Raw genomic sequence first — 19123 nt, forward strand, 5'->3', positions numbered from 1 at the left:
GTGGTAGTTAGGCTTTTTACTAGCTCTATTTCGTTTCATATATATTGCCGCAACAAGTACAAATGTAAAATGAGGAAATGAGGTGGTTAGTCCTCCGAAAAGATGACCCGAGCTCATTAAATGTTTTTTTTTTTTCAAATTCCTTCATCCAGTAATCATGGCAATGGAATATATCTATGACTATTTTGTTCACCTTTTCGGTAAAAGTCTACCAAGTCATATTGATATTCGTTTGACGTTTGCTGGTATGACCTTTAATTTGGCTATATATTCATTCTGATTCTTATCTGATCATAGAGCTCCAAGCATTTTAAGTATTTACACCCGACATTCAAATGTCTAGGTAGAAGTGTTCCTGATTAAGGTAAATTCAGAAAATCACATCGGACCCCCGAAATTAATAATTTGTTATTTTCTCTTACTATTGGGTCGATATAAATTGCTGCTTAACTGTAAGTCCGCTCAGTAGCATCTTTTACGTTATTGATATGATTTATAACATTCCATTTTAAAATAGCTGGGTTGATAAATTAAGAAACTAGGGTTCCAACTGTCTCCGGCACAATTGACCTTAGATGAATTTGGCTATTAATTTTATGTCTTGTTTGGTAATATAGTACCTAAGGTTCTTACTTATTTACATATATCCCCGACTTTCAACTGTTTATGTTTGTGCTTTCCTAATGAAAGTAAATACGGAATACGCCTAAGACGCACAAATATGATAACGCGCTATTTTCATTGTACATCTCTAACTTAGAAAGGTCAAATAACATGTTTAGCATTAGTCTATTGTTGGTCATCTGAATCAGCAAGATGGGTGAAAGTTATCAGAGGCACATTCAAACTCGGAGTCGAAAATAAACTGACAACGCCGAAAGAAAAACAACTAAAAATAACGAGGGTCATCTCCGGTGCTCCTGAAGCTAGGGTAACCAAATCCTGCTCCACATATGACACCCGTCGTGTTACTCACTCAAGTACAAACACGATGATTAGGCGAATTTGTAAGGTGTTATTCGAGAAAAAAAGAAAGTGGCGTTGTGGTTACGACGATTGAAGCATATCCGTCGTCATCTGCAAAAGAGATATTCAGTAACGGTCAACAAACTCATGATGGCGTCCGTAACATTTTCGAAGTGAAGATTTCAACTTCAACACTTGGAACTCTTGGTTTAATAGCTTACTTGGGAGCAACAACCCTCTATCAAGGAAATCATGATACGAAACACTAGCCCTGGATTATTGTATCAACTGGTAGATATATACTCCATATGCAGGCGCTGCTGGAATATTGCTTCATCGAAAATAAAAAATCATAATTTGGAGGCGGAAATCATCTCTTTTGTCGTAAAGTTATGTTTCCAACTGACCCTCATTGTCAATTTTCAGATGTAAGTCAAGATATGACGCAGACTTAATTGTATCTGTTGTATCCTTTATTTCAAGTTCGTTTCGATAGAAGCGTTCAAAATAGTCACCAAATTTTGAGTTATTTAGTGAGATGACATCATCTTAATAGCGGGAAATTAAGGTGAAGGATAATGCTAGCTGCTATTCATTCTTCATAAAAAGCTCCTGTTTAAAGCCAGCCTTATGTGAATAAGGAAACAAGTCGACAAGGAGAGTGTACAGTTGATTTCCATGGATTTGTCGATTGTGTGTTGTACAACCTGTCCTCCAAACGTAACAAATATGTTGTCAATCATGAAATCAAGCATCTTGATAATGTCAGTTTCAGGGAATATTTGTTTGAATCATAGTGATTTTTGATAAAATACGATTTATTCAATCTTGTATTTACGTTGACAATTATTTTTTAATGAAAAAAAGCAGGACCACTTATTTCTATTTGTCTTTTCGTTTGGAATGGGGAAGCCAAATGTTTTAATATTATTGAAATATGAAAGAGTCTTAGATTGTATGTACTCGTACAGATCATTGGAATTTTTTAGTATCAACATCTGATTAACGCCGCCTCTAGAATAGGTAGTTTCACAATAACTTTGAAGACCGGCTTTTGTTTAGAAAGGGGTGTTGTGGAGCACTTGGAAGACCGAGCAATATTACGTTGAAGATTTATGTAATTTATGTATCCAATAAAGTTAAGGAAGATCCAGTTATTCATCTTTGTTGGAAATGCCAAATGAACATAGAACAGACCTATGATTATCCAGGATGTCCTCCTTGGTAAGTGTCGTAGAGGTATAAGTTGCGTTTCCAAATGAATTGTCAATACCTTATTCATTTATCAAACAGTTTATGTAATGTGATATAAACACAAAACCGATGTTGCTTATTAATTTTTCTGCGGGAACAAAACCATAATTGTTCTAAATCAACAGTATGATAAGAGAATCAAGACTATAAGCCAATGAAACCGTTTGTCTTATCGATGAGAACACAAATTTGAACAATATTATTTGATATTACCAAAACTAGATAGTATGTTTCATACATATAAAAAAAATAAGGAGCTGTGGTGTGATTGCCAATAAAACAACTATCCACCAGAGTTCAAATGACGAAAATAAATCCAATTAAAGGTCCCCGTACGGACTTCACTAATAAGAAACAACACATACCGTGTAATCATCTCAAAAAGTCCCGACATGAAAATGTGAAACAATTCAACTAACGGACTAATTTTATAATAACACTTTATAAAAAATATATATAACAGACACGAACCAACGTCAACCACCGAATTACAGGCACACAAAGATTGTAACAGGGTTAAACTTATTTGTGAGTGCCCTTATATCCCCAAACCTGGGACAGTGGTGTTACAACAGAAGAATAAACTATAAAATTCATTTGAAAATGGCTAATCTCACTTATTCTGTACGAAGTACAAATAGACCAACTAACATAATCACAACATACACCACGCACCAATATACTTGTACTCGCAGTTACTGACAGCTAGTTCAAATCGGATTACAACTAATAAATAAACTATGTTTTCCCAGACTTAAGTATCAATTCTAATATGACGTGCTTCTTTCGCTTTGGAAACAACACCGTGATAAAATTCTCGATATATATATATACTTAGCGCAGACTCCGAGATGTACATAATAATGGCTGTTAAAATATACATCCCACGTAAATCCACATGTATCGTAACATATGTGCAAACGCTTTGTCGATTTCGCTGTGTTAAAAATTACAATAAAAAAAAACCTACAGAACCTTTATTCTTATTCTGAGGCATGACAAAAAGAACTAATGCATTAGAGATCGGAAAAATGTATAAAATCATAATAAATTAAACTCCGCGAAATTCCATGAATGTTTTTGGCGCATTAACGTCGTTTCAAAATATGACGTCATACGAATGAAAACGATAAAGCTGAAGGGTTTTCCATTGCGTTTACCTTCTAAACTCGGATAATATTGCATTAAAATAAAATTTTGAGGTAGGTATTTCTATTCTATTGCATTATTCGCACATTTACTGGTTTCAGCAAGTCAACATGGCGGCTCCTTGGTTACAAAATGTCAACAGTGAATTTGACTGTAGCTTACGAGAAAGAAATGTAAATTAAAAATGGCAAATGATGAGTTTGAGAATTAAAAGAATCAATCACATTTTTTCTAGCGGTTATTTAAAAAATGATTCATGCCAGCTACAGATTTATTAGATTTTTTTTACATTTATCTAACAGTGGGTAAAATAGAACAGCTACACACACGGCATACCCACCCTCGCTTCAGCTTTTTAATGACAGTATTTGTCCTATTAGAATCGAAATAATTCATGGAAGCCATAGATTTGTTGTAAATTTACACATGGGCCATGTGTAAATTTCCAACAAATCTATGGCTTCCATGAATTATTTCTTAATCAATACCCATTCAACGGATATAGTGTAAGGACGTAATAAACAGTATGAGAAACACATGACCTTGTTCAAAGCAAAACAAATAAGTAAACAATCTCGACAGAATGTAGGATCTTATGTGTACTCATACTTGTACATATATAGCAATATATATTTAGTTATATTTTAGTTAAACACAATCAATATTAGTCACGATAAAAACAATAGTTAAAGATTTGACTACGGTAAAAAATTGATAACCTTTAAGAATGAGTTTATTCAATGACTTTAAATCGATGTTATCTAAAATTACTGGCTTTATAAACATTATCACCGTAGACTTTCGAATGTGAGCTTTTCAATATGAATCTTACAGCAAAACGTCAAGAATTCGATGAAAGTTATATAAATTTGTCGTAAACCTCTTGCAAATAGTTTCCCATGTGAAACTGAAATATCCGAATCTATAAAAGGACAATTATTACGTGTTGTATTAAATGTATCTAGAATAAGCTCACTTGAGTAAATGAGAACATTCTTGATTATTCAATGCAGATATCTTCAATATATTGTAAGTGTTTTTAAATATACCAATCAAATGTTATTGAATGGATCGTTACTGGGCTAGATATGTTCCCTAGTAATTTAGTCTTCGGGGATACACTGCAGTCTGTAGTTGTTTAATCCAAGACTGTTCGGATATTTAACGAGACTTATCAAATTGTTTACGGGATTGTCATTGTTGTCTCAAATGGTTGATATTAGTTTCTCATTTGATTGGTAGTCCGTTTGAATGTTTACATTACAGGGCCTTCATAAATATGATTGTGCTCCTTAGGAAAACACTCCTTTAGCAAGATTATGAGGAAAACATTGAAATCGCCACTACACAGCGAACATAAGCTTATGTTTGGCTTTACGAATTGGTTGACCGATATGACATGTAAAAGACATGTTTAGTCGGCGTTAGATCTAAATATACTAGCAATGTCTGATCTTTTTTTTTTAACTTGTCCGTGAATATTCAAAAATATATGTTTTGTGCTTCGTATTTTTTAAATATTCTTTAATTTATTAATTTATTTGGGGTCAAGTATACTGCTGCAAAGAAGTTAAACAATAATACATCTGGATGTGCAAATGTCTGTGAATTGTTAAAATGATAATACTATTTTAAATTTTCATCATATTTATATATACCATTTGAAAATATTTCTTGAACGGCACCAAGACGACGATTTATTTGGTACTCTTTGGCCTTCCTTAATTTTGTGAAGAAATTCATTGTAGAGAAGGATTTTATGTTTCGAGCAAAATTCATGATTACATTAAGACAGCTGTCTAAATTTACAAAAGGATAATTTGAGAATGATATATTTTGACTCATGTCAGTACCGAGGCACTAACTACTAAACTGATGTACCAATGGGGATTAACAGACCACCAGCAGTGGTATCCACCCAGTGCTAGTAAATGAAAATAACACTTCACCAATTTCTTGCATTAGAAGGCCAACCCACCCTTTTATATTTTGGTCTTTTGCTTATCGTATCAAAGCATGTTATTATCTTTTGTCTAGAATCGTCCTGTAAAATATGACGTGAACTTTATTATTGTGTTTTATTTGAATCGATGTAAACATTGTCATTTGCGTTTGTTATGTTAAGCAGCTGACACACAACATGGAAATAGAAGAAATGGGAGGTAAAAAAATGAAAGCCATGTTCGTTTTTGCATTCTGCATTGAATACATCAAAGACATGGTATTGGATAGATTGAGCAAGGCAATAGATAGTCTAGATGAAGATGATGTCCACTGGGTAGTGACAGTCCCGGCAATTTGGAATGACCCAGCAAGACAATTTATGATTGAAGCGTCCGCAAAGGTAACTATGTACAAGATTCAAATCATTTCGTAGTTTGCTAATATTAACATATGTTACATTACAGAAGTATATATTTTATGTAATGTTGAATGGGAATCGTAATATTCAATTGATTGCTTTAAGTCATGACAATTCTAATATAACTTTATGAAGAACAACAATGATTTCAAACCAAATATACCTAATTTATTACCAACATCATCTTGTACAGTTTGATGGATTGATTGTTCAACGAAGGTCGGTATTCCTATTAGTATTTAGTGTGGATCCTTACTGGCCGACTGGTTTTTGTACTCGTATGAGGCATAATGCATAAAATAACCGGATGTGTTTTCGCTTAATCGAGTTATGACTATTGAACAGCGGTATATAGATGTTGCTTTTATCTAAAAGGCAGAAGAAACAATATTTCTAGCAAACTTTTCAAATATCACTTTTAGATATATTGATGATGAGTCTAAGATTCGCTTAAATACGTATCTTCTTCTTTTCTTTAAGAGCTTTTCATTTATGAGGTACGAAATTAAGAATAAGAATAAACAAGGATAACATGTATTTATTAATATTTATTTGAATAGAAATGATAGAAAAACAGAGTTTATAATATTTTTTCAGAAGTTATACTGGACATGCTTTTCAGAGTGATTCAATGATTATAACAAAACAAACATAATTAAAACAAAAACACGTATGTAGGAATGTTAACTTTCATTTGAAATAATTCTAAATTATTTGTGATTTCTAGGCAGGCATAGGAAAAGATAACTTGACTTTGGCTTTGGAACCAGAAGGGGCTGCTATTTGCTGCAAATATATTGCGATGGACAAAATGAAAAGTGGTGATGAGACTGAACTGAAAGCTTTTGATGAAAATTCCCGATTTATGGTGGTTGATTTAGGAGGTATAATATTAAAATTACAAATTGTGTGGTAGACAACATTCACTGCATTAATTACAAACTATTCATTAATCTTTTCAATCTGCATGTCATGTCAAATTCAATTCAATTTAAAAAAATAACAAAAATAATGTAACACTTATTCCATTAACGCAACTCTAGATACATAAACTCATAGATGCATATTGCAATCAAAATATTCAATTATTCAACTACAAATTAACAAAAGTTGTCAATAACTTAAGAAAGATGAACACGTTGTCTTTTTAACTATCAAGAGAGTGAATCTAGGGCCATTTTCAAAATTAATTCAATACAAAAAATCGAGGAACATCTTCATCGTTTATAAATGTTGGCAAACATAGAAATATATGGTACATTATCTGCTAATTATTCTGTCTGCTGGTCCACTATGGTAGTAACTAACTACAATAGAGAGTGTATTGTGTAACTTATTTCCATTTGACCTGATTCTGTTATATAGTTATTTATAAAAAAGACCAAATGGGTTTCGATTTACAAATGCCTTGTTCTTTTGATGCATAGCAGCAGACGATAACCATGCCGATGCACTCGGTCTCGTTTCTTTTTAAGTTCATGCTTGATTCCTTCTGTTTTTTATATGTTACCCTGATTTTCTCTCTAAGTAATCGATTTAAGGGCACACGATACAGTTTGATCCCACAGTTAAAGTTTGATGTGAAAGTTCGCATACAAGCTATTTTCATCTAATCAATTCATATATGTAATAAAAAATATACCTTCATGTGCTACTTTTAGAGATACGTGGGGTCGAAATTAGACATTTACTTGACATTTCGGTTTTCTGGATATTTCTATCCTTTGATAAGAAATACCTCACTGTTTTGTTTCAAAAGATAAACGCGAGCGGATTCTTGTAAAAACATCTGGAATAGCTTCTCTACATAAGTGTGTTTTGAATTTGTGTGACAAATCTTTGGAAATAATTAATTTGTATAACATTTTCCTGATTTTGCTAAAAAAAAAACACGGCATCTGTTACTGTATTTTTATCTAATTTAAAGGCTCTATTAAAGGACTAATCCAATGTACTTTTTGTTAATTTGTTCCTGTTCTGAACCTGCATGTAATATTTCCACTGGAAGTTAAGAAAACATCAATAATTGATTCCTTGCTTAAAATGAAGCCTTAAGAAACTTTTTGAATTACATTGTGTTAATTTAGTTTAATATATAGTTTTTATTGGTGATAGCAGGTATATAGAAAACAAAATTAGGACCTGCTCTTTTAAATCGTTCTTTGGGCGTATAAGGACAAATGATAAATGATTGTAATTTTGATGATTGTTGTTCATTGAAATTATTATTTGTTTAAATTAAACTATTCTTATGTTTAAAAGATGAAAAATTCAGAGTATTGTCTGTCTAGAAAGTAGGAAGGTAACACACCTAGTTGTCATCATATGACATGTTTTGTAAAATGTTTATCTTTTTTTATTCGTTTTATCAAAGGTCCTGTACAATTTCTCCCCGACTTTCAATTGTTTTGCCCCTCGACATTAGAAATATCTAGATGAAAAAAGGAACAGAAGATACCCAGGGAAATTTGAAATTCATTAGTCGAAACTAACCAGAAACGCCATGGGAAAAACAAAAAAGGATTAAAAGACAAACAGGTTGACAAAACACAACATCGAAAACTTATAACGAACCTCATACGAAATTGCGGAAGTCCAAAGAGGTAAACAGATCCTAATTATCTATAAGCATCCGTCATGTTGCTTATGGGAACAACAACTTCGGTGATAAGTCTCATTCGGTTATATCACAATCACGGTAAACGCCATACCATTTATATGACTTTTCTATCCTTTCCTTCCTTTAGTTTTTTCTTTTCCTTTACCGTACGTTTTTTCCCTTCTAACAAATTGTACATTTTTTTAGTTGTATATGCGCGTGTTTGCATTGCACTATCCTATTCAAGTGAACGTTTTATGTTATTCTTAAAAACAGTTACGACAGGAACATAGATATTGTTAATTTCTCAAAACATCTATTAAGAGATGAATAATAATGGCATTCGTGCTTCAAAAACGCTTTTATTTATTTTTCAACATCAGAATCGCTAAAAACTAAAACATTTAAAGCTTAGGATATATAAGAAACAACTTCGTGTAAAGATCTTTTTTACAAGTTTGAATCTTCTTTGAGTAATCTATTAAGAAGTGGTAATTAGAGATCTGTTTTTTTTTCTTTTCTTGGAATTATTTTTTTTAAAGTTACTTGTTTAGAATTTGTTCCTCAAAAATTTCTTTTTCGCTTAAGAAACATTTTTTTGAGATAAAAACAAAGCTACAACAAATAATAATCGGATTTAAAATATGTGTTTTAATGTATTATAAATGTTATTGCATTCAATTGACATTTGACAAAATATGGATAATTTCTAAGAAGTTACATTTGTAAAGAGAACACGATAAATATAGGTTTCATAACGAGCGAGAATTGGATATTGCTTGATATCAACTCGAGTTATTTTATTTCAATATAATAACAAACGAGCCTTCGGCGAGTTTATTTTACTATTTGAATTAGAGAACGAGTGTTGATATCAGTCGATATCCAATTCTTAAGAGTTGTTAGACCCATTTCTCCTATGGTAAACAGTCTCACTGTTTTGAATTAAAAACATTTCAAAACTGTTTGTATGCTTCCTGGTAAGAAATGTAAAGAAAAGGTAAATAATTCAAAAATATATCAAACAATATGACAAAAAGATGATTTTCAGTTGAAAATTGTGAGTGTTTTGTATATTATTGATGAAATCACATATATCTGTTGCCATGGACGAAATGTAAATTGTCTTAACCTTTGAAGGTTGCCAATGACCAAACGAAAAGCCAATGAAAATGTCGTGATAATGTCTTATGATGCTGGATAAGCCAATCAAATTTATGCAGTTTTCGTATCACACTCCGTGCTGTGTGATATGAGAAATATCTCTTCATGTAAGAAATAGATAACAGGTCACAACAATGAGAGCAGTAATTACTGTACTATTGCAGTCTTCTTTGAAAAATCAGAGGTCTCATATTTCTCAATTATGTGAAAACAGTAGATACATTACCAAAAAAAAAGGGGGACTAGTGCAACCATAAACATTCTATTGAATTAAAGCAGTGACTGATATAAGACTACACTGTGCGAATATGCTTTTACAATAAATTAGTTTTATTTAGACATTAATTGAAAAAACTCCATATACACAGTCACTAAGAATGAGTATCACACACAATAAATATAGCAGAAAGTAAAATAGTGAAAATTATGCCTCTCCAAAGAAATTCAAAACGGAAAGTTTTTTATCAAATGGCAAAGTCAAAAGCTCAAACATATCAAACGATTGAAAAACAATTATCAAATTCTTGACTTGGTACAGGCATTTCCTTATGTAGGCCATATTATATTTTCGTCAAATAAATCAGAGTGATATTTAAGTTTGGTTTTTTTTCGCCAAAAACAAAACATTAATAGAAGTAAGGCCATCATTAATGGTTGAGGTAGATATTGAAAGCCAACGGTGTCAAAATTATAAATTCGTTAATTGTTAATTCGTAACATGTAACTGTGTAATTTCAAAATGCTTAATTCGTAAATTGTCAATTTGTAACTTGTAACTGTGTAATTTGTACAATTGTGATATGTAAATTTGTAATTCTTAAACTCGTGATTTGTCAATTCAACATTTGTCTATTGATCATTAGGTGCTACATTTGTGATATGTGTTTTTGTAATTTGTCAGTTGCCAAATTGTACATTTGTATTTTGTAAATTGGTAGATGTCAATTAGCATCTTTGCTTTTATGTTATTTGTAAAACCGTATAATACTTGTAAATCGACACTTTTCTAACGCGATGATTGCAAAGTGGGTGATTTGTTCATTCGACATTTGTACATTCAGTTTATGCTACATTTCGTATATGATAACAGATGGCGCCGCCGTCAGACTTTCGGTAACTTTCGGGAGGTTACTAGTTTCGAAGTATAGATAACGTGGATAAAGAAAGGTAAATTATTTTACAAGTGTACCCAATCATATTGAAGTATACAAACCGTTTACGCTCTGTGTCAGGTTTATTATTGATATGTCTGACCAAAACGAAGAGGAACCCTAACACTGTTAGTGGAAATAGTGACAAAATAGGAAAAAGGGGGAAAGAAGGACACCTCAATTTGGGGTGGAGGAAAGGATTACTTGCCATCATTTTGGGTACAACTGTGCCGATTGCACTTGTCAAATCATACCATGTTCTTTACAGAAACAAATGGAAAACTTACCCTGTTCTAGGCACGCTCAGGAAATGTATACCCTGTTCTAGACAAGCTTAGAAAATGTAAAGAGGGGCGAAATGACTTTTTTTTCGCGACGTCAGATTTGGACCTTTATTTTCGCTGGAATTCAGGATTTACCCCTGTCAGGATTCAGGAATCAATGATTTCATTTTTCGGGACTCGGAAAGTTATGTTGGTTTTTTTGGGGGAATTCCGGATGCAGTGTATAATTTTCCGGGAATCCAGGATGACACCCCTCGTACCACCCCTTTGTAAACACTGTTCTAGTCGCGCTAAGAAAATAAATGACTTGTACTTACATTTTACCCTGTTAAAACAAATACATTAATGTAAGTTAAACAATACTTGTATCTATTTCCTGTATCCAAACTCAACTGTGTTTTGACGCATTTAAAAAAAAACAACAAAAAACAAAACTGTTATATTAACAATCAGGACATGAAAAGCGACCAAGTTTTGTAGCACACTCATACCACTAAAATTAAAAGAAATAACACCCCTTGAGGGATGAGATAAATCATGCAAATTTGAGTTGTAAATGAATCGACTCACATTAAATATGAAGCAATTTTAATTTGTATAAAGTATGCAAATATACACAGCCTTAACTCTTTAACAATCAAGGATTTTTTACGTTTTCAACCCAAATAAATGCTGTCCAATTTCAATCAATTGTACATGTTAACAAAAGCTCATACAAAGGACCACTATGACTCATCTGACAGATACTTGATTGAAGTTTCCAGAAAATTTAATTTAAAGAAAACTATTCTTTACTTGGTCACGTGGTATCTCTCAAAAAGTCACGTGACTTGCTGAAAAAATGTAGGAAAATGTACAATTCAAGGGGAAAAGGGGTAGTTCATGCATTTAGTTACCAAAATAGACCATAGTTTTAATGTAAAAGTAATGCACGAAGTCTTTTTGAAACGTACTAGGTACAAACTTTAAATAGAAAGATTAAAAACGTGCCAGATGGGTCGAAATATCGATGCTCGAAACATAAAAAAACAACGCATTTGTGAGGAATTTTGGTCAAAGTCAAATAAATGGCACATGTATCCGTAAAAGATGCGTTAATTAAAACTGTAAACCGAATTAGTCCCATACGAAAGAATATTCACTGAATATTCAATGATCATAATCTGTTATGGTTGGGTACCCAGGCGAAGAATGTAACTAAAACAAAGGAGGAAGAAAAGGGGGGGAGGGCAGAATTTACTTTTCTTCTTAACTTGACTTAAGCATGTATTTCAGTTGTCTTAATTGAAATTTAAAGTAAAGTTAAATTAAGTTACATTTAACATAGGAATTTATGTTTTTCATCCCGTCAGTAAGGTTTGAAATCGCGATCTTTTGGGCGTCAGATTGTTCATCTTACCACTGAGCCAAAGAAAACCATAAGTAAAAGTATGAAATTTGAGTATCTAAGTCAACTTCTATATACGAAGAGAAACAAATATTTGGAAGAACATAATCCAACTTATCTTCTCTAAGGAAGCTGGTTTTGCAAATCCCTATATTTTCAAGCAAATATATGGGAAAGTAAGTCAGAAATGATCGTATTTTTCATTGATATGTAACTATTTCTTCATTCAAGCAATAAGTTGTCCAGCATTCTTATAAATCTTATAAAGTTTTAGTATTGCTTTTCCGACTTCTCTAACAATTTTCAGGACATTTTAGATGTTTTCATCTCTTTTGCCATAAAAACTGACAAAACGAAACATGAATTTTTAGTGCGTTTTGAGTTTGTCTTAATGTCGATACTCTATATATCAGATATTTTGTATGTGTACAGGATTTAATTGCAGTTTAAATAGTATTCTTGTAAAAGAACTAGGCATAGTTATCAAAATAGTCATATTTTTTTTAAATCAATGATTTGTTTTATAATATTCTTTGAAAATAATCTATCAAAAAATGAAGATAAAAACAGTTTTCTCAAAAAATATTCTTGTCAATAAAGGTCAAATTGACCAAACGCATTGCATGGTACAAGTTGCAGGCATAATAAATCATGTTGCTGTTATTCCGAGTATTAATATGAGCCCTCAACCACATCTTTACGTCAAACAATGTCAACGATACAAGACTTTATGCAAACCAAATGTCAAAAAATTAAGCTTAAATAGAAATAAGAAGATGTGGTATGAGTGCCAATGAGACAACTCTCCATCCAAGTCAAAATTTATAAAAGTAAACCATTATAGGTCAAAGTACGGTCTTCAACACTGAGCCTTGGCCCACACCGAACAGCAAGCTATAAAGGGTCCCAACAATTACTAGTGTAAAACCATTCAAACGGGAAAACCAACGGTCTAATCTATATAAAAAACGAGAAACGAGAAACACTTATGAACTACATCAACAAACGACAACTACTGAACCTTTAGTCTAGGATAGTGTCAAAATATAAGTTCATACATACTGATATCTGTTATTTCTAAATTCTATCTTATACAAATTTTCAGAAACAACAAACAACGAGAAAACCTAACATTTAATAACATTTACGGTACCAATTTTACTGAACCAGATGTGCATAATGAAAATATTTGAGTAAAGAAACATAATACAAGCTTTAAATGCTTTATAGATTTTATCTTTTAAATACATATTCACGTGTACATATTTTTAAACAACGTTCTTCTTTCACTTTGTATACATTGTATAAAGCGATGCTCTGGGTATTATAAAACATTGAGTGCATATGTTTAACGTCACAATTAAAAGAGGGATAAACCATCGGCGTCAGTTGTATCTTGAATAACACAGGATATCAAAATGGACGTTTGCGTTGGTGTTGCTTGATAAGAAATTGAATAAAATCATTCTAAATGTAAGTTTTCATATTTTTGTTCATTTTTGTTATCGTGAAACGGCTGGTTTTCTGTAACGTTTTGGCTTCATCGAATCAAAATGGCTGCCATACGAAATACAAATGTTCTTAAATTTTATTTGAGAATCGAAATGATTTAACATGACATGCTCTATGCTTATTGTATCAATGGTAAGCATTATTATTCGTCAACATTTTTACCCTTTCTACCGCTCTGTATAAATAAATTGACCAATCAAATGCCTTCCAAGAGCAAAGAAGAGGACATGAAAGAACTAATTCTTAATTCAATTGTCGGTGGCTTAAAATCATACGATGAAATAGAGTATACAGTCAGAATGACAGTGTTTCTTAGGTTTCCTTGTCATACGTTGGAGCTGTGTTCCTCATTGCATATATGTAGCATGACCAACATCTGACAGAAAATTGTGCGTTTTTCATTTTTGGCCATGGCGTTGTTAGTTCTTTGCCGACTTGTGAGTTTGACTGTTCATTTTGGTATCATCCGCCTCTCTTTTCCTGATGGATTTAATTCACTATTGCTGTCTCCTGTATATTGTGGTACCCTAGAAAATTTACCAAGGTTAGATGACGAAAATCATTATGTCCTTAGCTGTATATCAATTTTCTTGCTTAACATATGCATTGCACTTTTTCAATGTGATTAAAATAAAATGCATGTTGTAAAGCTTGGTACTATGTTTCATTCCATTCAATGTCTATAGATTTCTCCACCTATTAATGAGCCCCATTCTTTTTGATAAGTTATTCTTCCGTAATAATGTGCAGATTCAGATTCAAAGTATTTGAATTCTATAATATTGCCTTCGTTATCTTTAATCTACAAAATCCTAAAAGTAACGACATCACTTCTGAAAATGAATTTGATAATAGACATACAATGACGAATAACCAGTTCACCGGTTCTTTCATTCTTTTGTAAAATAAGTGTAAATGGGAGAAATCTGGCAAAACGTCACTTGATTCCTTTAAAGATAAATGTCTGAATATTGTTGATATTTCCATATAACATTTTGAAAACAATTCAGAAACAAGAAAAAGAGTAAATTATACGCCCATGTCTAGGATTAAAAGACACAATTCAATAACCGCCAAGCCGTTTGTGTTTGTTCCAGCCGGCAAAGCAGCCAATAATGTGGTGATGGTATTACGTAAATACTACACAGAAGTCACGAAGAATGAAATTATAGATTCAACTATTTTAAGGCCATGCGCTGTATAGAAATTCAAATAGTAAATAATCATGTCACTACCATAGCTCAGCTTAAGGCCTCCTATTTAGAGGTCCCCACTATGTTTTGTTTACCTGAACTACACACACAAAAAAAAAACGGAAAATATTGTTTTATCTCGGCCTCCAGTAAGTGTTTTACTACTTATCTTTCGGTGTTTTTAACTAGTTTCTTATCTACTATCAAAGAACTTATCATTAACTTTGGTAAAAAATCATACGAAAATAGTGGGAATAAACATTTCTTTCGATGTTTTAAAATACATAGGTGCTTTGGATTGTTATTTTTATTCAGTTGACAGTTTGTTATCTTTTCCACCCTTTATACTTCATTACCGCAAAATCTTATAAAACAAAAGTTTTCTTATTTAATTAAATGGTCGATTGCGAGATCTGATTGCAAAATTATTTGCTCCAACTCATATTAAGCCTTTGTTCTCTAATGAGAAAGGTAAATAAAGACCAAACTTTTCTTAAGAAAGGACCTAAATATCGTTATCAATCTATTATAGATTGGAAACAGTGTCGTCAGGTCATTAAAGACCTACTGTAAAAATTGGTGTAAATGTGAAAATCTGATAAAAAAATCTCTAGACCGATATTTGAATAAAATTATGAATACTGTTGATATTCGTATATCTCATTTTGAAAACAATTCTGAAATTAATAAAAGGGTTCATGATATAGCCATATCTTTAATAACAAATAAACTCCAAGTACTCGCAAAGCGGTATGTGTTCTTACCGGCAGACAAAGTAGCCAACAATGAAGTGGTAGTGTGACGCATATACATCACAGAAGTTCTCCAAAACGAAATTGTCAATTATTCTACATGCAGGTCCGTTCGCTCCACAGAGAGTCAAATTGTAAACAGGCATATCACTGCCACTACCCAACTTCAAGCCTCTTCCGAACATTTGAAAGTCCCGACTATGTACTGGTTACCTAAACTTCACAAACAACCGTTTAAATTTCGTTTCATCTCCGCATCTATTAAGTGTTCTACTTCTTATCTGTTATTACTTCTAACTACCTCCCTTACTACTATCAAAGAACTTGTTATTAGCTTTTGTAATAAAGTTAATGTAAATAATGGTATTTGTTGTTTTTAAAGTGTTAAAAGTTATTCAGAGGTTTTAAATAAAATACATGCTTGTAATGGTCCTATTAATTATGTAGACATTTATGATTTTTCTACTCTCTATACTACACTTCCACACAATTTTATCAAGAAAAAGTGTTCATATTTAGTTCAATGTTCTTTTGAAAATCTAATTGCAAATTTGTTTGCTGTAACGCTTTTAAAGCCTTTTTTATTGTAACGACAAAGGAAAGTATGCTAGATACACATACTTGTAATGTGAAGATATGATAAAAGCTTTAAATTTTCTCTTGAGCAACATAAATGTACGTTTCGGCAATAAAGTGTATCGACAGGTAAAAAGTAATCATATGGGCACTAATTGTGCCCCTTTAATAGCAGATTTATTCATGTATTGCTATGAATCACAGTTAATGGCCACAATCAGTAAAGTTACGCATTGTTTTATTTGGTTGACACATTCAACAATACCTACCGTTATTTTGATGATATTTTTCGTTAAATAAACCACAGATCTCTTTATGTACCATCAACATTTACCCAAATGAACTTACTATAAATAAATATATCATAAAAAGCAGTAGTTGTCCTTTACTAGATTTAGATATTTCAATTTCTAAAGGGAAACTCCTTACTAAAATTTACGACAAAAGAGACGATTTTTCGTTCCCTATAGTTAATTTGTCTTTTTAAGACGGCGATGTTCCTTTGGTTCCATCAGACGGTGTTTATATATCCCAACTCGTTCGTTATGCTCGTGGTGTAGTGATATCATAGATTTTAACGAACGTAATCAATGCATCACGGTAATATTGTACTAAAAGTGAGGAAATTATGTGATCTGTGTAAACTCATCGGATCTTTAAACAAAGTTATGAGTAAAGGTTATCTAATTAATGTTGTATAGAAGATTTCTTTATACTGTTTACATTGGCGCTAACATCGATTTTGTCATCAACATATCAAAACATAACTAAAATTGGTTTTACACTAGTCATTTTGGGGCCCTTTATAGCTTGCTGTTCGGTGAGAGCCAAGGCTCCGAGTTGAAGGCCGTACGTTGACATATAATGATTTACTTTTACAAATTGTGACTTTGATGGAGAGTTGTCTCACTGGCACTCATACCACATCTTCTTATATCTATTCTATTCTTTTAAAAAGGATTTTGGGATGTATAATACACATCTGCGTTTTTTTTCTATTTAGAGATCGCTTTATCTATATATAACATAATACATATTTATTATAAGGTTATGTCCTAACGATCCTACTGCCTGTCGATACTTTTATTTTGGCATTGCATAAGTCATGTCCTCTTTGAGTGTCCATGGCGTTTAAAACACTAAATCCCTGGGGTTACCCATGAGGCATTCAGGCTTCAATTTTTGTCTTTGTTTAATAACATAACACTGATACAGTATACATTAGTTTACATGGTATACATACAGCTAGGGAATGACCACAAGATTCAAACTTATTTCATGTTCTAATATTTGTTAAACACTGCTGTTTTTTTTAAGTTCACCTCCCAATGGTATTCATTAGAGAATATTAAAATAAGTACAGACAATAAACATTGTTATTATAGTCTGTTTTCATTGAAATGAATGTATTCCTTGAAGTAATTGACCATACAGTTGCCTTTGGAACACAAAATTCATTAGGAAAAAGAGAGATTTGTATTTACTGTTATTTCAAAAATTAGGAGTATGTTAGCCAAAACAAGAATGTACATGTTTTTTTTCTTGCAGGGTATTTTATTGCATGTCGTATAATGCACTACATTTCCTCTTTGGGTGCTTGGATTTCTTTTATATTGTTGAAAAGACTTCTTTTATCTTTGTGGCTTTTTCTAATGGGAGATAACCCAAAATATATGTTTACTCTTGTGGAAATCCTAATTATTTCATAATTTCCATAAATTTTCAGGAACACTAGAACAAATGTGTGCATTCTTTGATTTAGACATTTGTGCAATACTTATTGACATGAGCATTGTACAAAGTGTCTATGCATCTATGCATAGTAAAAACTAAAAAAACAATAGTTATGAATAAACTTTTATTTATTGACACTCATATTTGATATCCCATCAAGTATTCCAGTTTCACTATTTGAAATGATTTCAAAAAATTTTAATAATTTTTGGGAATATTTTCGATAATTTTTCACTATATCTCCAGATTTTTTTCTATATCCACAGTATTCCGTTTAATTTTCCATGAAATATAGGCAAATTAAACCGGTCGAGTCTTTATATTCGATCCAGAAATTTGTACTTTTTTATCATTTCTAATATCACATTCAAAATAATTATCCTCACTTTACAAGTTTCTTGGAATATTTCCTTTTTTTTTTCACTATATCACTTTATTTTACTATATCCACTGTATTCACATTTTACTTCATTTTCTATGATATATATCCATAGTTGTTATTTTTTTTTAAATCAGTGTGGTTCATCACAAAGTAAGATTTAAAAAAAACTAAAACAAGACCTTTGTATCTACGATTTCCATTTAAAAAAGCTCTGTCAGTGAGACAATTTTAATTCCCTCTTTTAACTGAGCATTGGGAATGGTATGGTGAAGGATATAGAAAATAAAAAGTTTTGAAATACTTCAAAATTGTAAATATTGTAATTGAAGATTTTTTGGTAGATCTTCAGAATTTTAAAGAATCAACATCTGATTTACATCGGTGGTTTAAAATACCTCATCACAGTATTTCTAAAATCCATCTTGTACAGTGGATAAAATGGTGTATAATGACTTTTGTAAAGTTTTGGGTATCAAGTATAAAGGCGGGAAATTTCCGCGTGCTCTTTAATGTTGATACCAAAACAGAAAGAAGGACGGATTTGTGATTTCCTGTCTAATCGTAAATTTTTGTATCTTCACTCTATTGTCATGATAAAATATCCGTCTGAGTAAGAGTCGTACCAAATCCCCATATCAAAAAGTTAACCAATCAAAAA

General features: G+C 31.9%; 1 protein-coding gene across 1 annotated transcript in view; it reads left to right on the forward strand.

Annotated features, from left to right (window-relative positions):
- LOC127726371 (heat shock 70 kDa protein 12A-like) overlaps window positions 1–19123 on the forward strand; it is a 93700-nt gene that overhangs the window by 73335 nt on the left and 1242 nt on the right. The window contains exons 9-10 of the mRNA XM_052233744.1: window positions 5498–5713; window positions 6459–6615. Coding sequence (XP_052089704.1) covers window positions 5498–5713; window positions 6459–6615 — 373 coding nt within the window. The remainder of the gene's footprint in view (window positions 1–5497; window positions 5714–6458; window positions 6616–19123) is intronic.

This window comes from Mytilus californianus, unplaced genomic scaffold (assembly GCF_021869535.1).
Source record: "Mytilus californianus isolate M0D057914Y unplaced genomic scaffold, xbMytCali1.0.p SCAF_17, whole genome shotgun sequence".
NCBI lineage: Eukaryota > Metazoa > Mollusca > Bivalvia > Mytilida > Mytilidae > Mytilus > Mytilus californianus.